The sequence below is a fragment of the Myotis yumanensis genome, unplaced genomic scaffold, assembly GCF_028538775.1.
Source record: "Myotis yumanensis isolate MYYU_CA2020_CCGP unplaced genomic scaffold, mMyoYum1.0.hap1 SCAF_3, whole genome shotgun sequence".
In the NCBI taxonomy this organism is placed as follows: domain Eukaryota; kingdom Metazoa; phylum Chordata; class Mammalia; order Chiroptera; family Vespertilionidae; genus Myotis; species Myotis yumanensis.
The window spans coordinates 2,429,186-2,455,619 of NW_027223754.1; the positions used below are offsets into that span (position 1 = coordinate 2,429,186).

The window sequence follows — 26,434 nt, forward strand, 5'->3', positions numbered from 1 at the left end:
TCTTGCTGGAGTGTTCTTTCTGGGCTGCTGTGGGGACACACAGAACTGGCTCAGTTTGGGGAATGAGTAAGTGCATAACTCAGGGCTCATCTAAATAAGATGTGGGATGAACTTCTGCCCCAATTAGTTGGAATCAGAAACATCATGGAAATAATGCAAAAATTCTTGGCCTGGAAGGGCAGAGCTGCTCAGGGGCAGGGGCAGGGCTGGAGCCCATGTTACTGTTTATACTAGTTATGACACTGTCCCATGCCCTGCTGGGCCCGGCTCACAGCGCACAGAGAAACCTGTCAAAGGTCCCTGCTGTGACCACTAGGACACAGATGAAGACAGAAGATGGTGAGCTGTATGAAAGCAGCTGTGGGAGAAAGGAATACTCAGAGAGACAGGCTGAACCTCTAACCCACATGCCAAGGTGTGCAGACTCCCACATCTGCATTTACACCTGTGTAAAAAAAGAAAACCAGGATTTTATCAACATAGATTTTTTTCAGCAAGTTTATTGTTTAATAGCAATAATCTATTGAAAAAGTTTAATCTAATTTCTTACAAAATTTTGCATTTAATATTCTCAGATCACCCTATCTTGCATTTATATGACATATTTTCCCCAGGAATAGTTTTTCCCCCTCAAAATTATGAATCATGTGCTAAGTAGTATGTTAAACAAATCCCTAGAGGGTTTATTTTTTTCCCTAGACTGAGTTTTCAGGTATGAAATCCAGCTGAAGCTTTCTCCACTTTGAGTATAGAACTACTGTCCCCTCAACATGAGGCCTGTAGTGCTGACTATAAATGAGTGATCTCTGTCCTTCTTTCATGACACAGAACGTGTTTTCTATTCTCCAAATTCTCATATGAGCCACAGCATTCCTCTCTGAATAAAGGACTTCTCATAAGTTTTCACTGAATCATTTCCCAAGGAAAAATTATTGGTATTCCTCAAGAGGTTTTAGTCTCCTAAATACTGGTCTAGTGGTTATTTCATCACTGAGTTTTCTTGTGCACACCATGCTTGGAGCTTGGCTGAATAAATGTTCATAGCAACTACAGACCTAGGGGTTCTCCCAAGTGGGGTTTGCTCACATTGTTTACCATGAATTATAAATGAAAGCATTCCCAGTGACTGCAGACTGAGGGGTTCTCCCCCGTGTGAATTTTCTAGTATGAAGCTGAGAGCCGTTGCTGCAGACTTCTGCATTCTTTATACTTCCAGTGTGAGTTCTCCCATGTCACCTATGGTCAGACGAGTGACTGAAGGCTTTGCCAGAGAGATTCCATACAACTGGATTATCTTCCATCTACATTTGCACATGAAAGATGAGTAAGGATGACTGCAGGACCTTCCACATTGATCACAGACAGTGTTTCCTTAATGTGTGAGTCCTTGCTGTTTTTTAATGTTAAAACTATGATTGAGTTTTCTTCTATATTCATTACTTATAATACCATGTCATCTTAGGTCAGAATATTTACTGAAGGCATTCATAATTTTCTCTCCATTGTGGGTTCCTTCATGTCGTCTAAGGGCAGAACACTGACTGAAGGCTTTCCCACACAGATGACATCCATAAGGTTTCTCTCCTGTGTGAGTTCTCTCATGTCGTCTCAGGGCAGAACATTTACTGAAGGCTTTGCCACACTGACAACACTCATACGGTTGTTCTCCAGTGTGTGTCCTTTGGTGCTGTCTGAGGTTAGACGACTGACTGAAGGCTTTCCCACATATATGACATTCATAAGGTTTCTCTCCGGTATGAGTGAGACTATGTTTTCTAAGGTCAGAGCTCTGAATAAAGGCATTCCCACAGATGTGGCATTCGTACGGTTTCTCTCCAGTGTGAGTCATCTCATGTCTTCTAAGGCTAGAGCAATTACTGAAGGTTTTCCCACATAGATGGCACTCATATGATTTAACTCTGGTGTAAAGTTGCTTTTGTTGATTAACATATGACTGGTCACTAAAGGATTTTTGATATTGTTTGCTGATACACGGTTTCTTTTCCATATGAGTTAACACATGTTGAGTCACTGTGGAGCTATGAGTGAAATCTCCCAAATCATTATATTCATAGGTATCCTCTTGAGTGTAAAATTTCGGCTTTGGGGAAAAAGATGAAAGGCTGTTAATTGATTTGACCACATAAGTTCATACATTCATTTCTCTACATATGAGTAATAAACTAATCTTTCCGTGATGATATCCAATTAAAATGTTCCCAATGATGCCTACATATGCATGGTGTGTTACTCCATTCCACACACAGATTTTCTCTTTTGTAGCATCCCAACTACAGAGCTTATAGGTTAATTTTGAAAACTTCAATTATGTTTCAAAGACTAGGTATACAAACAACATTTATGCAGTTGCCCTTTTTATTAATATCTCAGGTTACAGTTATGAGCTTAGGTTAATTCCTTATCTACATTGAAACTACTCCAAGTTTTTGGCTCAGAAAAAGCTTTATCCCAAATTAACATAAATCACACTATCGTACTCAAGTACTAACATCCAATTGCCAAGTTTTAATTTGGATGACCAGAGTGAACATTCATGAAACTTACCAATTGCATGATTGTAAATGGGTCCTTTCCACTGGTATGTTGTGTGGCTATCATTTCTTCGTTTTGAACGGCACTTTCCCTGCCTAAAATAATTTTTAAAAAATTAGAATAGCTTTAGGGGAATGAAGATGTGAGTACGTCTCAAAAATTGGCATTCTGATGGGGAATACTCTAAGGAAGTAGAAACACACCCAAAGGCATTGACAATTAGTAAAGATTTTCAGGATTGAAGTACAAAAAACATAAAATAGATGTTGGGTAGCAAAAGAGAGGGAAAACTTTCAAAGAGAAGGATCAGAACAAGATTATTATGTGAAAGCTTAACTTCAATAGCATATGAAAATCCTTATCCCTCGAGCCAATGACAGGAGGACACATGAATTGTGACTGATATATATATATATATATATATATATATATATATATATATAAATTTACAAATATATATGAATGGAATAATGACAGCATCTGAATAATTTTGCTTCATTGTCCATCTACACTTTGAAAAATGTCACTCAAACTTCCCAAAGCCTTCACTTGATAGTCTAAGGCAGTGATGGTGAACCTATGACACGCGTGTCAGAGGTGACATGCAAACTCATTTTTTTGGTTGATTTTTCTTTGTTAAATGGCATTTAAATATATAAAATAAATATCAAAAATATAAATCTTTGTTTTACTATAGTTGCAAATATCAAAACGTTTCTATATGTGACACAGCACCAGAGGTAAGTTAGGGTTTTTCAAAATGCTGACACGCCAAGCTCAAAAGGTTCGCCATCACTGGTTAAGGACTTACTCAGTCACTGAGCAGACATCACCTCACATTGAAGGCCTGACCCCCGCTGCTCACCTGCACTCTGGCCTTGGAGAAACGCAGTCCCTTCACTCCACAGCTCTTCTCCTTGCTCTAGCTGAAAAGTCACATCTGATTTGCAGATCCGATACCCTGTTTGTGAAAGAAAGTTATATGGATTTGAGATATCTCTCTCTATATAAAAGGCTAAGTGACCTTCTGACTGTCCGACTGGCTGGTATGATGCACACTGACCACCAGGGGGCAGATGCTCAATGCAGGAGCTGCCGAGCTGCAGTGACTTCGCAGTGATTGTTCTCAAGTCACACACCCCAAAAACAGAGAGGAGGGAGCCCGATCCCGGGGTGTGTCACCTGAGAACCGCCCTCTCGCAATCCGGGACCCCCTGGGGGATGGGAGAGCCGGTTTTGGCCTGATCCCAACAGGCCAGATTGAGGGACCTCACGTGCTGGAGGGACCCTGCTCACTCTGTAGATGCCCTGTGAGCCGTGGCGCTGTCCCAGGTGCGGCCGGCCGGGGAGGGACCACAGGAGGCTGGCTCCAGGGCACGTCTGGCCCATCTCGTCCAGTCCCGCTCTGCTGGCCACCTTTTAATTAATTTCCTTTCAATGTGCACTGGGCACTAGTGTACTAATAAAAATGCATTCTCATCAAGTCCACGACAGGCTACTGAGGAAGAATAAGATCACTGCAGGTCATCAAAGGCACCAACGCCTTTAACAAAGAAAACAGGTAAGAAATCCAAGTCACATGTCCACAGTAGTAAGACCTCTGGGTGCTGATGTCCACCGTCACATTCAGTCAGAAAGCAGAATCTTCCATCTTTTCAAAAATGGGGAAATTAAATGTCTCCAAAATGACTTGAATATTATTTTCAAATGTAAGTTTCAAAAGAATAATCAAGTTTGTCATTTTCACTACTCCGGTCTTAAGTTCAGCATAGTGACTAGAACAGAATAATTATTTAGAAAATTTAATCAATTTATTTAAGCATTCAAAAATATTCATCGAGCTCCCAGTTCTGTTCTGAGTGTTAGATATTGAGTAGTAAGAAAGGCATTAAATTGGGATCAAGATTACATTCTAGTTGGGTGAGAAACTAGGTGTAAGTAAATGAAAAGAGATAACTTTTATTCCATGTAGTTTTAAGGTCTATGACAGAATCATGGTAGAGAGAGGAGTGGGCTGTGGAAGCTATTCTAGATAATTGTTGAATGAATGAATGAATACCTATTTACATACATACATACATACATACATACATACATAGAAGTTGACACACTCACCCAGGGAAACCAGGTGACTGATGTTCTCTAGCATCACATCTCTGTACAGCTTTCTCTGGTGTACGTCCAGCAGGGCCCATTCTTCCTGGGTGAAGTCAACAGCTACATCTTCAAATATCACTGATTCCTGAAATATCATGGACATTCTGGTTTTGACAGAGTAACCCCAGCCAATGTCCAGAGTAGGAGGGTAGAGATGGCAACCTAAGAAAGGGGATGAGGAGCTGGGTATATAGCAAGATCAAACTGAAGTTGGGGTTCTCAGTGCTGAGCTGGCATCTGCCTTTCAGATATATCACAGACATATTCATAGTCTGAACTAATAAGTCTTTGTTAAAAAGGAAAATCATATGAAATATGGTGTAATATAACCTTGAAATTTTCCAGAACTTATTTTTACTTCCAGACCCTTAAAAAGTTATAAGTAAAACTCACTTCCTGGTTAATGTCAAGTAATTTTACAGATTTCTAATTAAGGCAAACGATAACTATGATTTGCCACTGTTGAATCATGACTATAGTTACATCATTCCCCTGCGTGAACCTCAGACTCCTTGTCTATGAAAGGGTTTAATAATGTGTTGTGAAAGTGGCAGGAGGATATACATGAGTCATAGAGGCACTGGCATGTACTGCCTTGGTCCTCTAGGTCAAAGAAGCCCAGATAATACAGAATTGCTGGAAATCTACTTGGTCCATCTCATATTTTCATAAGGTGGTAGCTGAAATCCTATTCTGAAAGATTCCACGAACTAATCTTTTCTATGTAAACATGTATTAAATACATGCCATTGGTCTATAACTCACTAAAATGTCCAGGATCCTTGAAGCAATCTCCAGCATTCCTCAGAAATGAGTAAGTTTCACACAGAACTTGGTACCAGTAGGTGCTGTCTTATTGCTATAGGACTCAGGTGTTCATAATAAGCAACAGGTCAGATGGTCAGCAGCACAAGCCAGGGCTCTGAGAGGCTGTGCTGAAGGACAGTCCTAACCTGACCGTCCTGTGGGATGAGGCCTCCCATCCTTGACTTTATCTGGGGCCTCAAGCAGCAGTTGTCACTGTGTCCTTTGTAGCTTTAACTTGTCTCCAGCTAATGGATAGAAGAGCCCCTGGATTGGTTTAGGTCTATCTAGTTCTCCAACGATTTTCCAGGGTCCTACATTTGACTCTGCTCTACTCCCTGCCCTGCATGCACAGCTGTAGGTAAGGCATAAAAGTGCATAGACATGAATTCCAGCTACTGAGTATGAAGGAAAGGTCAATTACAGAAAGACAAAATGTGTAACTGAGACAAGAATGATCATGAGAATTTTAGGTGTCTTTTAAGAATTTTTCAAAAGTGAAAATATATTCTAGCAAGACCTTCCATTTAACATGGAAAAAATAAATGAATGATTCATCATGCTCACCGAGCACCTGTAACATTCAATGACTGGCCTCCCTGATGAAACCACTGCCTCCCCAGTTCTACCCCTCATTCATCTCTATTCACACACCCACCCACCTCTGTAATCAATAGCATGATTAAGGAGTTCATTATTTCCCAGTGAGGCCATGCACTGAATTAGAGAAAGCTTCTCTCATCTCTTCGGCACATGTACAACCTGCTGGAATAAATCAGTATGATGTTAGGAAGAATGTTAGTCATTGGGAGGTGCCTGACCCATTATAGCCAACTCAGAGTCCTGGGGAAATTTCATTGGAGCTCAGATCTCTGACTACCTCCTGATTGCTTAGGACAGTGATGAAGTAGGAGAAATCTGCCCACTGATGTCAACAGCAGTGTGATTTCAATAGAAAGAGGCATTCCTACTCACCAGCGGCTGCATGGTCAGTGACTCAGTTGCCAGGTATCTTTCTCTGGGTTTTCACTCACAGACAAAAGGACACAGGCAAAGCTGAGGATAGAGAAAGAAGCCATGAGACTCCAATCTTATGCACAATATCCAGACCCTCCTGTCATGAAACTCCAGTGTTCAGCTGGGTGTGTTCCCTACTCCCAGCCTAACCAACAAACAGGCAGCGAGTCTTCAAGAAATGTAGAGGACTCTCCTCCTCCCCTAGGGCCACAAGAATGAAGACTGTGAGTACAGTTGATAATAAAAAGCAAAGAAATACAGAAACTTTATGGATAAGAATATCAAATGTACTGAGGTTTGTATGCTACTTAGGCCATGGCATTCAGCTATTCAATTCCCTCCCTGATTTCCAAGTATAGTAATCCCTGACTCACACCATATGCAGACATTGGTATCCACCTGCAGGTAAGCACTGTGGAATTTCTCAGGTGTCAGTACTGCCTTATGCACTAGCAGGGATTCTCCAACCTCCAAGTAATCCTCTGGACCCTCATTTCCTCCTGCTCAAGTACCCAAGCAACTAAGAATGTGTTTTTTGATAGAGTTATCAATTCAACAACTTATTCCATTTGGAGGATTCAATGGCACCCATCCCATCCCAATCAAGTCCTTTAAATCTCTGCCAGCAGAAAGTGGCAGGAGGATATACATGAGTCATAGAGGCACTGGCATGTATTGCCTTGGTCCTCTAGGTCAAAGAAGCCCAGATAATACAGAATTGCTGGAAATCTACTTGGTCTAACTCATATTTTCATAAAGCGGTAGTTGAAATCCTATTCTGTATTAACTCTCATTAGCTGCAGTATCCCTGTATTTCAGCGTGCACACACGTATATTTATGTGCATATGTATGTACAATAGTACCCATAAAAGTGTGTGAGACACACACAGAGAAAGTATTTATAAACTCTAAATTATCTCCTAAAATAGCAATAATCAGGTGTATTTCATGGAAAATGATATCATAAACAAAGCAGCATTAACTTACCCATTTGTACCTGAAGTTCAGAAAAACAAAACAAAACAAAACAAGTGACATAAACAGAAGTGATTCCAAAAATTTTAATACTATAACAAAGTTTAATTTAAAAAATATATTTTTTATTGATTTCAGAGAGGAAGGGAGAGGAAGAAATAGAAACATCAATGATTCATGTCCCCTACTGGGGAATGACCCTGAAACCCAGGCATGTGCCCTGCCTGGAAAACAAATGGTGATCTCCTGGTTCAACGGTCAATGCTCAATCACTGAGCCACACCAGCTGGGCACAAAGTTTCATTTTTCTGTATGTGAATTTCCAGTTGTTACTCCCCTTATTGATTTTTTCTACATTGTATTGTTTGAACTATATTTCTGGACTCCCTATTGTGTTCTAATGATCTATTTGTCTATTATTTCATCAACAGATTATACCCTCAATTATTCATCTCTTTCCAGAAGCCTCACTATTTTGCGGATTTTGGTTGTTATGGGCAGTACTGTAGAGAAGCTAAAGCGAGGTCTATCCTGCTCTTTATTTTTAAGAGGACTATGATCTATGATATCATTCAGGCCGAGTCAGGTTGACTCCATATAAGTAAAAATGCTTGTGTTTAAAATGTATATTCAAAGGGCATATTTCTCAGGTATCTAGAGTGTGCATATTTTACCATTAAGAAATAGAAAAACAATGCATCGAAGGTCTCTTTAGATTTAGCTAATGATTAAGGACTGTGAAACCCTACAAGTTTCAAAAGCTTGGGGCTTCCTAGAATAAATGATTTAGCTTCACTATTGATTTTCCTATATGGACTATGTGCTTTAACTCTTTTGAAAATATTAAACATTTGACAGACTAAGGACATGATCTTAAGATAAATGGAGATATAGATATACAAAAGAACAAATAGATTTTGAAGAAAAATCATGCAGTATACATTCATTTTAAGTATAAGCAGTTGATGTTTTAAGAAATGTCATCATCACCATCATCACCATCACCTTCATCATCATCATGGAAGATTAGTGCCCCAAGACCAAAAAAATGTTGAACAAGTTTCTCCTGGTCTGGATGGCAGAGGAAGGGCCCAGGCTGGGGACACAGTCAAGCTTCCCCACAGGCTGGTGGTGTGTAAGTGTTTAATGAGTGTGAAGTGCTCACAGTTGGAACACAGAGGATCACTGCTGTAATAACTTATATCTTCTTACCCACTCCCCTCATTAAAGCCAGACTGATGTCACAACCATTTAGCCTCTCATACGCAACGACTAAAACTCTGGTCCCATGTGTTACCAGAAGAGATGCCTTATAACAGGGGTCTCTCCCTGCAACAGCCAAAAGTTCTGATAATTAAGGAACTAAAATTAATCACCTTCAACTTGAATCAAGAAGTGCAATTACTGATGATAAGGACCCTGGACAATATCAGAGCTCCACGGATCCATTACATCTGCCCACTCTAGGAGCCTGGGGTGGCTTCTGTGTGAGAACAGCCATCCCAAGTACACCAAGGAGTCCCTCATGATTTTCCCAAGAGGGTCCGTACATACCCTGAAAGGTGTCAGGTAACATCTCCATGGTTCAGAATGTTCAGCGAGCATCTTCCCCTGCTGAAAAGCTCTGCAGAGAAGGAAAGCGACATTCATCTCTAAAACCCAGGGAAGCACAAGGTTCCACCTGTGACCCTGCTGCCCTCTGTAGCCACAAGGCCAGAAAGTGGTTGGATGCTCCCTGCTCCAACTGTGCCCTGAATTCTGATATCCCTCAAACACCTGCTCCACCCTGAGCTTTGCAGCACCTGCTCCTCTCAGAACAGCGAGAACATCTGCCCCCTGGATGTTGGTCCACACCTGGAAATTCGAGTCTTCTCTGCAGTGCACAGGGAGGAGAGTCTTCAGCATTGCAGAAACAGGCAGCGTCTAGTGGATACCACACTCTGCTCCCTGCCCGCCGTGTGCCTGTCCAGGGATGGAGACTTGAATCCTTGGACTTCCCGGGTGAGTGAAGAGGTCTGAGGCACGGAAGAGTTGTTTAAATGTCTCGATTCTGGACATTATTTTTTCTTATTTTCCTCTGAGTCACTCAACAGGGAGGACAGACCTTTTGATAAGATCTGGAAGAGAAACACCAGATTAATGCAAGGATCTGGTAACTGGGAAAAGGTAGCCACTCCCCAGGACAGTTCACTGCCCAAGATGCTCCATAATACAGTTTACTGATGGGGGTTACCCAGAGAATATGGATAATCCCAGTAGAGGGAAGGAAGAGTTAGGAAAACTAACAAGGCATTGGCCATGGGATTATGTTGGGTTTTGATTTCAAGGCAAATTTAGGTTTAAATGTAAAATCTTTTTTCATCTTTAGAATTTTCCTTCTAATGAAAAGAGGGCTTTCTGGGGAAGTCCTATGCACGTGAAACAGGACATCCCTGTGTATGGGAGGAATGCACATAGGAGCCGTTGTGCTGTTTGCCTCCAAGTGGCAGCATCAAGAAAGGTACTGTGTGGATGAGCACTATGAACTATGTAGAAGCCATGAACTTTCTTAGATCGTGGGGAAACTCCGCCAGCTCCCACACATTTTCCAAATGTACTGTGGCAAACAGTCATCATGTTGAGCCAGGCAGAGTGCCTGCTCCAGACATATATTTCTCTCTAAATCGCCATGAATTCATGTGATTTAAGGAGAACTAAACTCAATGAAAAAAAGATGCAGTAGCTATTAAAAAGGCTCAAGTATAAAAGAGGTAGAAGTGAAAAGTTATTGAAAGTTAATATTCAAGAAATCCTTTGCCTGTAGCAGAACATTATTTTAAAATTATTCAACAATTTCAGTAATGGACAGCTTACAAATTATTAAAATTCCCCCAGGCCCAGGGAACAAGCATAGAAAGCTAGAGAGGAGGTCCAAGCCTTCTGGAGCCTTTGCAGTATTTTCTACGTGTGCTACAGAACCACAGAACTGCTCATGCTGCTCCACAGACCTGCGGGCGTGGAACAGGGCAAGGAGGGGCCAATGCAGGCTCCTACAACAGCCCCAGCTCCCACCACCAGCCCCAGGCTCAGAAGCGAGATGCCAGAAGTACACACCTGAAGGTGGTAGAGTGGAACACAAGGCAGAAAGTGCAGCAAGACAGGGCCAGGAAAGGCTTTAGTCTTAATGTTCGTAGTAGGTGGGGCTTTGGGGGACTGGTGGGCAGGACATGGTCCTTGAGTCCAGACACCTTCCCAGAGGCCAAATCCCCTGTAAGGCACACACACAAAACATGTAAATGAATCAATATAAGAGTTGTCTCTGAATGGCAGATTGTTTTCCAGATATATTTTTATATTCTATTGGAGGCCCAGTGCATGAAGTTTGTGCACTGGTACGGTCCCTAGCAGCTGCTGGCCGGATACTCCCTCCCTTCCCCTGGCTGGCCCCGACCCCTGGTAGAACTCCTGGTCAAGGGAACAATTTGCATACCACCCTTTTATTACATAGGATCATTTTTTACTCATTTGTATTTCAGCATTTTGGAACAATTAACACATCTAAATAAAAATTCATTTAATATTTTTTTAAAGAGAAAGGATGACAGTTGCTACAACATGAGTGTAGATTACACAGAAAATTCAAGTGATGGCTTATTCTACACCATCCTTTTGGTAATAAGCAATATGTACAATCAACAAATAATGAGCCATTTTGAAAGTCATACAGTAACTAGACAAAGTCCAGGCAAGAGGAGGTTGTTTTTTTTTTTACATTAGCATATGTGTTTTCATATAGCATGCAGATTTTTGAAAGAAAACAGAAGTTTAGTGAGAGTTTCTGCTGGGCCTACAAACATTTGCTCCTATTGGATGCTATTAAGAGGCTATTAATATCATTTAATAAAGTTTCTATTACTCACTAAATACTATGAACTTAAAAAAACTCCTTGCCACAACTGTTGACACTAAGCATTTCACAGATATCCTCCCTTGAAGAATAGTAAAAAAAATGTGATTATTTCCACTTTAAAATACTGCAAGAAGTTTAGTAAGGCCAAGTATGTACCAAGCAAATTTCTCCTGCTCCTGAGCGTCTCTGTCTTCCTCCCACTCCCTGATCCTTATTCTTATTCCTTCTCCAAGTTCCCTTCACAGAATCTGCCCTCTCCTCATTGGGGAGATGCTTTTCACATACCCTCAGTTGTGACTGTGGGGCAGGCAAGGAGGTCAGCAGGAGAGGCCAGTAGAGAGGAGCAGCACTGTCCTCACAGGAAGGACAGGCATGGATGGGAGAGTGGCAGGGTTTGCCCTTCTCACCCCTGCCCTTAAAAAGTACAGCTTAGCCCCCACCCACTGGTGTGGCTCAGTGGTTGAGTGGTGATCCATGAACCAGGGGGTTACAGTTCAATCCAGGTCAGGGCACATGCCTGAGTTGCAGGCTCGATCTCCAGTGTGGAGCGGGCAGGAGGCAGCTGATCAATGATTCTTTCCCATTATTGATGTTTCTATCTCTCTCTCCCTCTCCCTTCCTTTCTCTGAAATCAATAAAAACATAAACAATTTTAAAAAGTACAACTCAAATTTCATACCACTGAGCAGGAGCCACTTCTCCCATCATTCATGGCTTTAATCACAATGATGTCAAGTATTTAATTCTTCTTTCCCAGAATATCACATAAACTATCAGCCCTAGCTGATCTGGCTCAGTGGATAGAGCATCAACCTGTGGACTAAAGGGTTCTGAGTTTGATTCAGGTACCTAGGTGGCAGGCTGGATCCCTGGCCCTGGTTGGACACATGCAGGTGGCAACCAATCGATGTGTTTCTCTTGCATCGATGTTTCTCTCTCTGTCTCTCCCTCCACCTTCCACTCTCTCTAAAAATCAATGGAAAAAATATCCTTGGGTGAGGACTAACCACCACAACAACAACAAATTATGACTGCTAGCAGACCTAATTAGCAGCTTTGAGCAACATAGAAGCCAGATAAGCTCTCTTCCACAAAATTCCATGACGACCCAGCCTATCCTTGCTCGATTTCAGATACAGGACACAGAGGACACAGACCTCGCTGGAAATTTTAGTTCACAGCCAGCTATCTTAAAAGATTATGCAAGGGGAGGAACACGTTGAATGTTGAACTCATTGATGAAACTCGGCTTTGACTGGTCATGTAAAATAAATCACCAACATGCTTACACATTGAAATAGTGTACAATTGTCTGCTCAGCACCAAGGAGTGTCTTCCAATCAGAACCTCCTCATCGGAACCGGACAGAATACATGTCAGTGGGAACATAAGCTATTGATTGACAACGGAACTCCAATGACGCTGGGATCTGCCTTCCTTCTGCCCCGGTGCTGGCCAAACCCCTCCCGCTGGCCTGTCTCCTCCCCTGCCTGCGGTCCTGGTCTCTCTGCCCAGGTCGCATCTTCCACCCCCATTGCCTTTCCCTTCTTCTTCCTGCCCCTCCGGGTCTCCCTCGCTGCCCACCCGACCCTCGCGCACCGGTGGGATGAGGAGGTCCCGCGCAGGAAGCGCACTCCCAGGGGGACAGAATTGTCAACACTAAGCCTGACAGCTGGGCCGGTGGGCGGGGCTTGAGGGCCAAGGAACCGGAAGTGCCCAGGACGCGGTGGGCTCCCGGAAGGCGCCCCGATTTGGCGGGGGTGGAAAGGGACCTCAAGGGGGCCCGCGGGCTGCAGATCCCCAGGTCGGTGCCTGCGGGGCGGCGGGCGCCGCGCGGTGCGGAGAGGAGACGGTGCAAAGGGCCCCGGCAGGCAGGGCGGGGCGGGGCGATTTTACCTGCAAGTGAGCGGGCCGGGCCCGCAGCTCCCCGACTGGGCCGTCCTCCCCGCGGCTAGGGCAGGGCGGGCGGGGCGGGCGCACTGCCTCCAGGTCCCTGGGTCCCGGGTTGCGGGTGTGGAGGACGCGGCGCTGGGGTATCCACGAGCGATCCCGACCTGGAAATACCAAAACTCGCTCCCGCCAAAGGAGCCCTCGAGAGGGGAATCTGCTTCCGGGTCGGCAGGAAGCTGCGAGCCGAAGGGGCGGGGCCTGCCAGGGCGAGCTGCATCTGCAGCGCTTGGGGGCGGGGCCTGGCGTCCCTCAGTCCCGCCCCGCCCCGCCCCGCCGCAGGCACTTCCGGGCGCGGAACCTGCGTCTCCGGTCTCCTTCCGGGTGAGGTGGGTGTCCCTTGGGCCGCCGCCCACCCTGCCTGGCGTTCAGTGGGTCACAGGCTTTATTATAAAAACGGTGAGTTGTGGAGCCACCGACACCGAATGCGGAGGCACGTCCTCGTCACCCCCTTGAACACGGTGTCAGTCAAACCCTCTGTGAGCACGTGCCATCAGGGAGGGTCGCTGTGGGTGGGTCCTGAACATCTGAGCTTCCCCCCATGTACACTTCCTTATTCTTCCCTTTTCTTTTTCTTTAAAATATATTTTTATTGGTTTGACAAAGGAAGGGAGAGGGAGGCAGGGAGGGAACGTCAGTGATGAGAATCACGGCCCTGCTGCCTCCTGCACGCCCCCCACTGGGGATGGAGCCGCCAACCCGGCATGAGCCCCGAAGGCAAACGGAACTGTGACCTCCTGGTTCCTAGGTCGCCGCTCAGCCGCCGAGCACGTGGCCTGGCTGTGCTTCCTCTTCTGACCGGAGCCAGAACATCAGCACCAAACCTGCCAGCTTGGAACGAGCCTTTCACACGGACAACCACGGAGCTTGGTTTCCACTTTGTTCTCAGCTGCAGGGACTTGAGGGGCCCCTTGCGGCAGGAAGGATGGGCGTGGTGAGCAGTCGCTTTAAACGAACAAAATTGCTGCCTGTGTGCGAGCATGTATGTGCACGTGTGTGTGTAGGTATGTGTGTATCCCTTTCTCCTTCTTCACATTTAATGTTGTAGTTCACAATTCCTGAGATGTATACATCCAGATATTTTTGAGGCAAATATAGGTGGCATCCTCCAACTTGCACAAGTCTTTATTTTCTAAATATTTGTAATTTCACACGTTCCCTAATTTTTACTGCCCGTTATCTGAAAGAGTATTTTTAATTTGAAAAATGTGCTCCTTAGGAGATAGGTAGATTTTGCTTTCAACAATGAGAAATCCATTTTTTCATTCTTTTTAGACACACACACAATTGGAATATCTTTCTCACGTGAACATCGAAGAGCGGTGTAAAACCGGATTTTCACATTTCAGTTGCCTCACTTAAGCCTTTGATAAACTTTAAGGTGAAATATGTGAGTTGAAATTTCCTGTGTAAATTCTGAAGTTCGGGGTAGAGAAAATTTGGCAAGGTTACACATCCCAGCTATTCATGCTGCAGACATATCTTAAAGATATTTCCAAAGAAAAAACCTTCTGGTTTTCTAATGGCTAATACAAGTTTCTCCAACTTTGATTTAACAAAAATATTTAGACTCAAAAGGATTTAAATTCAGGCAGATCCCATTTTCTTAGGCAGGGGGACAATCGACACTCTGGGGTCCATGCCACTGCTCCCCCAGGTCTCCCGGTCTGAGATCCTTTAACTGGATCACCTCTCACTCCTCATCCTCAGGTCTATGGGGACCTGAACACAGATTGAGGAGCCAAGACTGTATGTGATTTGAGTTCAAAGAATCCTGTTATCTGAAGTCTTCCCCCATTTCATTTTTCCTCATCTGCCTCTTTCTTTACATGGGAGTCAATTGACATAGTTCTACCCATCCAGCCTCTGACCCAGCTTCTCCATCGAGCTTTCTCTGTTTCTGGTTTATGCACAGTGTGAGCTTTGTGAGGCTAAAAGTCAACTGAAGTGACTCCTCTGGGGTACAGATGGGCTGCATATTTTTTTGGAAGTTCCCTGATTAGAGAATTCAGATGTTTTGGAACATGTTTAACAGCCCCAGTGCTCAGGACTCACACAAGAACTCGCTGAGCTTATACTTCTGAGAGAAGGATCCAGACATCAGTAGTTTTTATCTCTCATCAAGTGGTTCCAGTGTAACCCAAATTGAGAACTGATCTAAATGCCGGGCTGATCACAGTTTAATGTGTGTGCAGACTGTGGGGACATTGCTGACACGCGTGTAGTGCTGCAGCGGAGCTGGGCTGTGCCCGAGACTCTTTATATCTAATAAGCCACAGATCCAACAAAAAATCCTCTTTATTCTCTGGTGAATAAACTTGGATAAGTTAATTTTTATAAAGGTGAGAAATGTTTAGAAATCAAAGTTCCTATAGAGTCTCATATTTGAGAGAACTTTATTAACATTACAACAATTTTAAACACACATTTACAGTGACCGACAGTAACTAAAATGGACAAGGCCAAGAGAATATTCCTTATGATTGTTTCCATTAAAATACCTCTACGATATTGAAAACTTGCATTTCAGGTCAATGTGCTGCTGGAGAGATGCAGACGCTCTAGGTGGGTACGTTATCCCGAGCTTCCCTAGCCATTTACACATTAATCTCATAGCTTCCGGTTTACATTCTATTTTGATAGTCCTGTGTGTGGACTCAGTTACTTATAAAATAAATTACAAGTTCAAATGCCAGTTTGACAGTAGTAAGTCTTTCCTCAGCATTGTCTGGAGGTCTGAGGACGCTAATGCTACATGCCACAGCGCACTGGGTAGCTCTCAGTACTTCCCCCAGATGCCTGGTTGGCAGAGCGCCCTGTGAGGAAGGCAGGAGCTCCAAAGCCACATCTATCCCACACAGCAGCGCTGCCTTCAGGGGACTTTCAGCCCCAGAACTACCTTAGCGCTCACCATGTAACTGCCTTCTTCCACCTGGTGGATCTGCCAGGCCCTTCCTGTCAGGACAGGTAGGTTCCATCTCTCTGCAGGGTCTGTTCAAGGCATGGTCTGTGTGCCCCCTGGCCAGCGGGGGCCCAGCGGCAGTGGTTCTTTCTGTCATTTGGAGACAGAATTTGGCTGTTGCTCAGGTAATGGGTGACCTTCACTGTGCTTTTAGTGCAGCTGAATAAAGCCTTCCCTGTACACTGGAGGGGACTTATACCATTCCTGGAACCTCAGGCATCAAAAGATGTCCATTGTCAATAATGGCAGCTCCCAGAGCGTAAAATTGACTAGAAAAATTGGAGGATGAAGTTACTGGGACACCCTCTCTGTCATTTCAAATAGGAACCAGTGGTCTGGCCCCCAGAAGTGTCCCCGATGCTATTCACTGCTGTCCATGCCATCCCAGGAGCAGTTTCTAAGTTGACTTAGAAAATGTTGTGTTGGCTCCTGCAGGGCAGGGATGCCCTCGCTTTGGCCTCAGGCAGGGGAAGTGGTTGCTGGTCCCTTGAGGGCACTTCTGAATGTTTGCAGAGGCTGAGCCTGAACAGAGATGCTCTCCCCAAATCTGCCCTGTGAATCTGCCCTGCGGACCTGGGCTCATCCCTGCCTCCAGCAGGACTTGATCATTCCAGGAAACTCATCAGTTTCAGGAGTTTTGTCAAAGCAAATGTGTTTCTAGTTCAACTTGGCAGCCCAGATCCTGGAAAGACTGGAAAATTTTCTACCTCGGGCCCCTTGGACCTGATGTTTTCTAAAATAGCTGTGCAGTGATGGCTTCCAAAGCCCGCCCGAACCTCTGGAAGGTTCTACATTTCGGTGGGTGCCACAGAAATGCTGGTGCTGCTGGAAGGCACAGAGACAGGGATCAGGCAGCCCAACTTGGCTTGGTCTGGAGGATCTTCCTTTGAGATGTCACATTCAAAAGGCTGTTAGCAAGGGGCTTTAGTTTCTAACCACATGGACACATCCAGCATCTTGCTTGAGTAGCTTCATGAAATGTAAGCAGATTTCACCCAGAGGGAGGGTTCCCATAACATCCCTGATGATTGAGCCTGGGGACTGACACCCATTATTTGGGCACTATCTCATGGGTTACATGTGTCATCTCCTTCAGTGGGAAGGGGCTGACACAAGGGCATGCACACGAGGATGGAGATGAGTGAGAACCGTGTTGGGACTGCCACCAGGAAAATGCACTCACTGTTCCAGACCTGAACCAAAGCTGTTGCCCTATACTTCGGCGCTCAGGGCAAGCAGACTGGGTTATTCGCATGTGTCCACTTTTTTTTTCACATGTCATTACATCCCTATAATTTGTATGGCAAACATCTTCCCTCCCTTCTCTCTGTATGGTTTGGAGCCTCACTGAACCTTGATTACTGCAATAGCCTTCTTCCAAATTGGTCTCTCTGTCATCTTATTCACCCAGGCCAATCCCTGAGTATTCCTTATAAAACTAGAATCCAATTATGCACGGATTAAGGTGTGTGCTTCCCCCTTCCATGCTGCAAACACACACACACACACACACACACACACACACACACACACACACACACACATTTCCTAACACTCATAAAAGCCAAACATGAAATTTATTCTAGTAAGTCAGAGAATTTAGAATATGCTAATATTAGTACTAGAAAGAAGCCTAGGGATGAACTAAGTTAACATTTTACAGTGAGTACTCCAGAATAAATTTCAGAATCGCTACCTGGGAAATTTGTTAAAAATGCAGACTTCCAGGCTCCCTCCACCCGACCAAACTAATTTTCTTGGAGTAGATCTAAGTGTGCATTTGGAAGGCACTTTACCAGTTGGTTTTATGCACAGTAATAATTGAGAGTCCCCTGATCTACATTCAACAGATGCTGCTGAGATTTGAGGAGGACCAGACCTCTCATTAGCAGCAGGTCTAGAGAATTAGAAGTTAAATCCAGACCCACTGCCTCCACGATCATCATCTCACTGCCCTGCACTTTGAAAGCTGATGTGGAGGACCTGGATGGATATGGTCGCAGGACGCAACAGTCTCCTCAGCTCTGGGGAGCAGAGCATGGTCCTGGCAAATAAGAAGCTCACACATTATCGGGGAGGTGAATGTATGTTCAGCAAACTAACATGCTATAGTGAACACTATATGGAAGCAGAGCACCTGGACATTCAGACCAGGAGTAGTGGTGGTGGGGAGGCCATTAGTTATTAGCAGGGCTAATGAAGCCCAGGAAGTGTTCACTAACAAAGTGTCTAGTCACTGACTAAACTGGCTTGTTTCTCAACATAGTCTGGCTCATTGTGACAATATAGAGAGCTCTTTGTTCATAGACCTTAATCCGTTGCCAAAATGTTTGTACCTTATGTTCCCATTTCACAAGGATTTCTGGTCAAAACTGTGCACCCACATCCTCCTAATGAACCAAGTGTCCAACAAAACAAGGATTTTTGGTCTCCTTATGAAGGCCATTGTGTCTTCATAGGACCTCTCTGTCCAGGAACATCCCTAATGAGGTACGGAAGGCACTTACTACCCAGACACAGACATTCCGCTGCTGTGAGAACCGCAGACGGAAATTTTCTCTGCCTCCTGGAAACGAAGCCAAGCTTTCTCCTCTCAGAAGCCATGAGGATTGCTGTCTTCCTCTGTACCATTCTTCTCTCTCTGAGCCAAGTTCCACCAGGTAACCAAATGAACTCTGCAGAGCCTTGGTAAGGGCGAAGTGCCTGGACCTCATGGGGATCCAGTGCTCAGAGCAGAAGTCTTTCACCTGTGCCCTGTGGAGGGAGAAGACCTGTTGGCTGAGAGCCCTCAACCACTTACCTGCAGCCATGTCTCTGTAGTTCTCCATAGCCACTCAGATGAAATGAAATCAAGGGTGTTTCAAGTGCTTGAAACCTTATCTTCTCCGTTTCTAAAAATAAAATTAATTAGGCAAATTTACTAGCAGTTTCTAGACCTAGATAACAAAACAAAAAAAAAATGATGTGTTATCCTACTAAACGTGGCCTCCAGAAACCCTCCGCTTACTTTCAGCAAAAGGTCTGCAGAGGCCGAGTTACCCTAAGATGCTGGCATGAGAGCAACACCAGAGCTGTAGGGCCCCAGGCAGAAGGGATTAGTGTGTGTGTGGGGGGGTATTTGAAAGGTGTACTGTGCGTCTAAGAATTCTCCAACTTGTGCCTCCATAATGTTGGTCCCCTGGGCTTGGCTCTGCCCAGTGATGCTCCATCTCCACACTTGGCTTTTCCTCTTCCTTTTCAACATCTAGTTAAACAAAGGGATCAGAGTGTATCTTCCTGCACTCAACATGCACAGGTGCATCCCGGGTGCGAAGCATCTGTGGGCATCTCCTTGCTTTCACCCAAGGAGATGACCAGACACCCAAGATAGACCAGGAAATTCCCTACAACTCCTGGGTGTGTAGGCTCTTGGGTGTGTAGAATAAGCAACCTATTGCTCTAGATCTAGTGGAATATCTTATCTTTTCCTGAGAATTCAATTCAGGCCCTCAAGGGTCAGGGAGGAGTATCCAAGTAGTCAGACATGTGTAAATGTGGACAATCCTCTTATATTTTAAGGAATTGTTGGTTGCTACGCTTTCTCCTGTTTGAAAAAAAGACACTTCCCCAATTTTTCAACAGAAAATATGCTCGGGGGCATGCCTATTCTTGGCGAATCCAGACTTGCCTGTCTAAATCCGTGTTTTAAAGGAATACTTACTGCGAACAGGGAGACAGTACTTTGGGTTTGGGAGGTTGTGGGTGCAGCTTGTGAGGCAAATATCAACTCGATTTTAGAACTACTCTGGAGGTTGCAGTTGGGGGAGCCTGGAGGTGGGAAAACAGGTCTATTTCTCAGGTATCTGCTAATTAAGCACCGCGGTGCACCCTTACTAGGAAGCAGCATATGTGGTGGCCCTTCCCTTCCACAAAGTCACGGGTCAGCCACCTGCATTGCCAGGGAACAGACAAAAAGCCCCAAACACAGCATTTGCATGTGGTGGAGGAGAGGTTTCCTGGTTCCTTTAGAAAATGACTAAAAGAAAGGTAAATCAAGAACAATGTGATTATTTGAGAGCCCTGGTCCTGAGCCTTAGGGGACCCAACTGGGAGTCAGAACCATGGCATCTGTTTAGTACTAAGAGTGCTTGAGGCTCTCTGTCCACCTGACTCTCCCTCAGTGACAGTCTGCATGTGTGCGCACGTGTGTGCAAGTGTGTCTCTGTTTATGTGTGGAGTGTGCTGACTACCCCACACTCTATAAGGGAATGAATGGCCCAAAAAGTAAGAAAAATACCCTGAATGTTACTTGGCTTCTTACACACACAGGTAACAGTGGGTCATATTTTTTATAGAGCTCCTTTGTGATTTAAAAGGAAATATTCGGTTGTCAATTGCCACAAAACAGCACACTCACCTCCAAGATGTGTGCCCTCAAAGTGACAACACGTGTCTGTACCAACATGCTAAAGGATAAAAAATAACTCTGCATTAACCAAGTATTGCACAACTGTTCGCTGAATGCCTATGATGTGCTGAGACTTGAGCTGAGCTCTGGGATATACATACAGAAAAGAGTAAGGTGTTCATCACCCAGCAGTGGGGTCAGGTGGAGGCAGGACAGCAGAGTAGAATGCAAGACGTGCCCCAATAGAGGGACATCTCAGAGTGACTTCTAACATGTCGCAGGACATGCCAGTGCTTCATCCTCTCGTATTCTAACCTCAGATGACCCTTCTAGTGGCAACAGGCCAGTTCTAGCCCAATTTCATTGGGGCCCATCTACACAGTAGTTGAGCTGGTTGCAGACAGAAGGAAGAGATGTGCAACCCAGGAAATGAAAAACTCAGATTTCAAGTGATTTCTACACAGTGCTCAACAATGACAATGGTCACTGATTTAAAAACAACAATATACCCTTAAATTACTTCTGAGTTCATCTATACAGTAAAAATATGATGTTGCATATTTGATCTTCATAGCCATTAACCGATTGCTTTGTGAACACTGAAGAGATAAATTCAGTGTAATGCATCTGGGTTTCAAGGGGTATTTTCTGGATGTATATAAACACTCTATAATGATTAGAAGCTATCCAAGAACTGGCCTTTGGTTCCAGAATAAGGAGACCTGGGCACGCTGGCGTTGATACCTCTTACTATCATTAGCAGCCCAGGGCTTATTTAAAATGAAACCCATCCTGTGCATCAGCATGAGGAGCTACTCGGGAGTGAGAAGGGCTGGGAGAAGCTGGTGCTGCTTCCTGGAACTTCCAAAGGGGTGCAGCTCCCCAGCCTGGCCTGTTGTTACTTAGACACACCCAGTGATGCCACATTCCCCCCAAATGCCAAGAATCCAAATCTTTGTGGGAAAGCAGATTTTTGAGTGTTGGTTTAAGGACTCAAACAGCAACAGCAATCAACACAACATAATTTCGAGACACGCTCCCCCTCTGTGTGCTTCAATAGACATTCAGGGAGATGACTCAATAGTTACAATAACCCTCTTCTCTGTGCAGCCGCAGGCAAATTCAAGGAGATCTGTGAGCGTCCAAACGGCTCCTGCCAAGTATTCTGCCTCGAAACAGAAGTCCATGCTGGGAGATGTCTAAGCGGCCAGCCGTGCTGCCTGCCCATGGGACACCAATCACGGATCGACCCGACGATACCCCCTCAGGACTGAGGCCTTTCAAAGGGTTTTGCTTGTTGGGATGTTTCATTCTCTGGTTCGCCATCTCCATCTCCCACTGTCTTGTCTTTCACAGGGATTCTTGCTGAGTCCTCAATAAATAATAAAGAAGCACTCGCAAACACAGAGCCACTGTGTACACCCATGTGCTCTATTCTCGCTGCAGTGCTGTCTGGTCACATTTTTCCATCTGGTCTGCATGAGCTCGTGGCTCGGTTCCAGGCTTCATGGGGACACTTTCATTCTCCCTACCCTTTGTGCCCAGCCCGGCCCCCTTTAGCCTTCACCAGAGGGCTGCTTTCCCCTTGGGAAGATGCTTGACCTTGTTCCATGGGGTTTTGTCCCTGATGGAGGGCAGCCCACAGGTACCCTGCAGTCAGACCTCCCCAGTCAGTGAGCCATCATCAGAATCCTGCACCAGGGACAGAGTCACAGCTGAGAAAACACCCTGTCCTCACGCTTCCCCAAGGCAGTGAGCACTCAGGGCCTCTCCATGTGCTCCCAGCTGAGACGAGATTCATTGGGCCCCACCTTCCACTGGGCCTGGCCACAAGCTTCCCCTGCTCCCCTCCCTCTCCCCCCTCCCCCCCACCCCGGGAACCAGGGCCTCAGCTTCCTCTGCCTACCCTGAAAATGACCGCAGACCCAGGGGCTTGAGGCCCAACAAGGAGTTCTGTAGTGCAGAAGTCTGACATGTATCTCAGGGCTAAATTAAGGCTCAGTGGTCCGGGCTGCATCCCTTTCTGGAGACTGTCTTGACATTAATGGGGAGTTGCTGCTGTTTGTCACCAGACACCAGGCTTCATCCATCTTTAAAGCCAGCGATGGACATCTCTCCTTCTCACCTCCTAACACTCCTACCTCCGCTCCCCTTTGGGACCCCTGTGATGCCACTGGCCAATCTGGGTAAGCTGGATAACCTCCCTGCTTTAAGGCGATGTGATTGGCAACTTTAATTCTACCTTCAACTCCTCGGCTGTGTCAGGTGACATAGTCATAGTTCCAGGGATGAGAATATGGCCTTCTTTGCCAGAGGAGGTGTGACACTATTTTACCTACAATAGCCACTGACGGCTTTCCCCACACATCAGTCACCCATTCAGTCCACTCTGAGATGGTTTTAGTTTCTTTGTGTAGAGAAACCATCATTGTTAGAGTTTTCTTTTGGGTGAAAAGTCATAGAGCCTCCCTTGGTCATGGGAAGAGGATAGAATCAATGCGTATTTTTTTCTTCTGTCTCCAGAAGTTAGCCATCTTTTAACTGAGAGTTTGTGCCCTTTGACCATCATCTCTCCAATTCCTACCACCCCCACCCTCACCCATCCCCTTGCTCTCCTCTCTGTTACTATGAGTGCCACTGTTTTAGATCCTGCATGTACGATCACACAGTATTTATCTTTCTGGGTCTGAATTAGTTCACCTAGTATAATGTAAGGTACAGCCTAGGGAATCTCTCTACATAAAACCCTTATAATGCAAATAGACTGCACGGTGAAACAACCAGACAACCGGTCGCTATAACATGTGCTGACCACCAGGAGGTGCACGCAGAACATGGCAGGCATTGGCAACAGGCCGGCAGAGTGCGAAACACGGTGGGCGTTGGCTGCGGTGAGATGGTGGAGCAGGTGAGCGGGGGTGCCAGACCAAGGTTTCTGTCATGGGGCGAGCCTCTGGTGGTTACTGAAAATTCCTTGCTCCTGCATGCCAGGGTCCTGCATGGCACCTGTCCAGGACTTCTCCACCTCCCTCTGCTCCTGAGGGGCATTTGGGGCAGCAGCCACTGCTTGCATCTGCTGCTGGCGCTGGCCCCAGTCACTTTGCACTGTTAGTGGCTGTAAGCGGGGCCAACACCATCAGTGCGTGGGAGTGGCAGTGGTGGGAGTGGGGCTGCCAGCAGACGGGACCAGGGGCCATAGGGGGAGGGCACCGAGGATGGGCTGAGACCTGCCCCTGTGCCCACTGCAGCCTCACGGCTCGCAGTTCCCTTCAAGGTGCACGAATTTCTGCACTGGGCCCCCTAGTATAGTTCATAATATTGCATAACTATGGATGATGCCAGGTGGGTACTGGACTTATGGGGTGGTCACTTGGTACATTATATAAATGTCTAATCATTCTTCTGTGCATCTGAAACTAATATAATATTGTATGTCAATATTGTAATTGAGAAGTTAGAAAAAAAAAAAACACTAAGAAAAAAAGAGAATTTTCTATATCTCTCCAGCCAGAACATGGCCTTCCAGAGTAACCCTAGCTCCCACCCCCATAACTTCCTGTACCTCTGAAGCTTGGAGGAGGTCCAGTCACCCAGAAAAACCTACACTGTTCTCCCTCTCAGTCCCAAGTATAAATCAACAGGCACCATTTCTGAGGCAGGAAAGCATTCTGTCTGGCTTGGCTCCTGACCCATGCCTATAACCCAAACTATCCCCAGGTTCATTCAAGTCAGCTGCAACCTGATGGCCTTAGAGCCAAACCTAAGCCCTAAGAATTGTCCAAATAACTAGAAACAAGCAAACAAAGGAACTCTGCAGGAGGATTTAGATGCTGTAAACCACAGTTCTCAACTGGAGATGCTTTTGCTGTAGCACCTAACTGGTAATATCTGGAGACACTTTTGGTTGTAACAACCAGGGGATTGCTAGTGGCATCTGTGGGCTGAGGCCACGGATGCTCCCAACAACCCTACAATGTGCAGGCATGACCTTTAGGCACAATTATCTGCTCCAAGTGTCCACAGTGCTGAGGTTGAAAAACTCTGCTCCAGGCGGTGACATACGAGAAGCAACAGAAGGGGACAGATGCCTGGCCTCAAGGGCACCTCTCCTAGGAAACCCATGTCCCTTCTGCACCCATCCTCCTGCCTCTACTCCCCAAACACTGCACCTTAACTCAGGGGCAGGCCGCATCTGACAGCCACTCTTGGACATTCTAGCATCTTGGTTGATGTTGTCATCCTTACATATTGTTTCTCTTGTTTTTGCTTCTCCCCACCTTTTCAGGGAGTAACACACATCTGGGCCAATTAGCACCAGATCCATCTGCCCCAAAGAATCTGACTTAGTTCTTCTCCAGGTCCAGACCAACTCATGAAACAGTTTCCGTGGGCTACTTCAAACCTGCCAAAGAAATCCCAAATGAGCTTGCAACCTACTCATGTAGAACATTTGAGTGTCAAAAATAATTAAGACCACCTAAGACATTGCTTCCACTGTGTCACTTTGTCCTTCTTCTACACCATGCTCCTTGGTGACATGGGGACCAGGACCCTGCATTTGTTTCCCAGACTCCTTTGCCGAGTGGCTGGGAGAGCTTGGATTCTGGAGACAAGGGAAGGGCCTTCCTTCCTCATTTTTATTTCTGTTGCCATTGTCACAGCAGTGACTGCTCACTACAGCCACCATAGTTGGCTCCTGTCCACCTTCTCATTGTGCTCTACAACTCATCTCATGTCTTCCAAAAGGTCTCTTCTCAGAGCGCTAGTGGCACTGACAGGCAGTTGGGAAGGTGGCCTCCCGGGGGAGCCCTCCCAGACAGCATGAAGGGCTGGATGCTGCCACCTGCTGTTGTCTCCGCACTCCCTAACGCTAACCCTAACCTTAACACCTGTGCAACAATCCTGGCTTAAATCCCCTCTGTTCTGACCAATCCAGCTGATACCCCTCTGCTTATCCTGTGGCTGCTGCTCACACAATGATTACATCATACCGCTGTGTGTAGGACACACAGCTCTAGTTACCTGTTGAACAGGTGGTGAGGAGCATTGTAGACTGGAATGCACCACTCACAGCTGATAGAGTGGGTAGGTGTTAAATACATGAAGACAGACTCTAGAGGATCTACTAGTAAAACAATAAACAGGCCAAATTTGGAAGACAGGTTCTACTCTAAATATCATACATGTGACATATAATTCAATTTCTATTTTCTCCAGAGCATAAGAACAGACTACATATTTCTTCTAAGACCCTCAATAATTCTAGGTGGAAAGAGCACAGACAGGCATATTTGATCCTAAAGCAATGCAAATGGAATTTAATTACAAATAATAAAATATTTCAAAAACATTCTTAACAATTAGAAAGGAAATGATAAAGAAACTACTCCTAATACTGATTTGCTGATCTTATATATTTAAATATATAGATATATAAGATAATCTAAAGTAACTCCTACCAAATAGGTAGGGTTATTATGTTAGACAATATAAAATAGAAAATTTTATTCAAGTTGTGTAATTCTGACAATGACTGTGTTCTACAGTGTATCTATTTAAACATAATTTCCACATTTCTCTCTCCTTTAATAACAAAAGATCATCATCCCCCTACACCACCCCCCCACACTTACAAACTGAAAATTATTTTAGGGAAAAACAGAGGCTGAGAAATGAACTCATAAAGATTGAGCATTAACCTAAAAGAGACAGAAATTCAAAAGAATTTGTTTTAACAATAAA

At 45.1% G+C, this 26,434-nt stretch overlaps 2 protein-coding genes across 3 annotated transcripts; one reads left to right on the plus strand and one right to left on the minus strand.

Moving 5' to 3' along the window:
* Positions 1–550: 550 nt before the first annotated feature.
* LOC139004816 (zinc finger protein 705D-like) lies at positions 551–13,479 on the minus strand. Its single transcript, XM_070407354.1, has 9 exons — positions 13,293–13,479; positions 10,601–10,754; positions 9,362–9,624; positions 9,062–9,131; positions 6,490–6,570; positions 4,669–4,795; positions 3,419–3,514; positions 2,566–2,648; positions 551–2,101 (listed from the first exon to the last, which is right to left on the minus strand). The coding sequence occupies exons 5-9, from the start codon at positions 6,499–6,501 to the stop codon at positions 1,454–1,456; spliced, it is 966 nt and encodes a 321-aa protein (XP_070263455.1). The 5' UTR covers positions 6,502–6,570; positions 9,062–9,131; positions 9,362–9,624; positions 10,601–10,754; positions 13,293–13,479; the 3' UTR covers positions 551–1,453.
* A 192-nt stretch (positions 13,480–13,671) lies between these two features.
* On the plus strand, positions 13,672–22,128 carry DEFB108B (defensin beta 108B). 2 transcript variants are annotated; one of them, XR_011470601.1, is made up of 3 exons: positions 13,672–13,742; positions 14,092–14,277; positions 21,803–21,885. XR_011470601.1 is itself a non-coding variant. In XM_070407355.1 (2 exons), exons 1-2 carry the CDS (start codon positions 18,908–18,910, stop codon positions 21,964–21,966), a joined length of 222 nt encoding a protein of 73 aa, XP_070263456.1. In that variant the 3' UTR covers positions 21,967–22,128. The 2 variants fall into 2 exon arrangements, 1 of the variants encoding a protein (XP_070263456.1); XM_070407355.1 differs by lacking the exons at positions 13,672–13,742; positions 14,092–14,277 and adding an exon at positions 18,908–18,965 and having other exon boundaries at positions 21,803–22,128.
* The last annotated feature ends 4,306 nt before the right edge of the window (positions 22,129–26,434 follow it).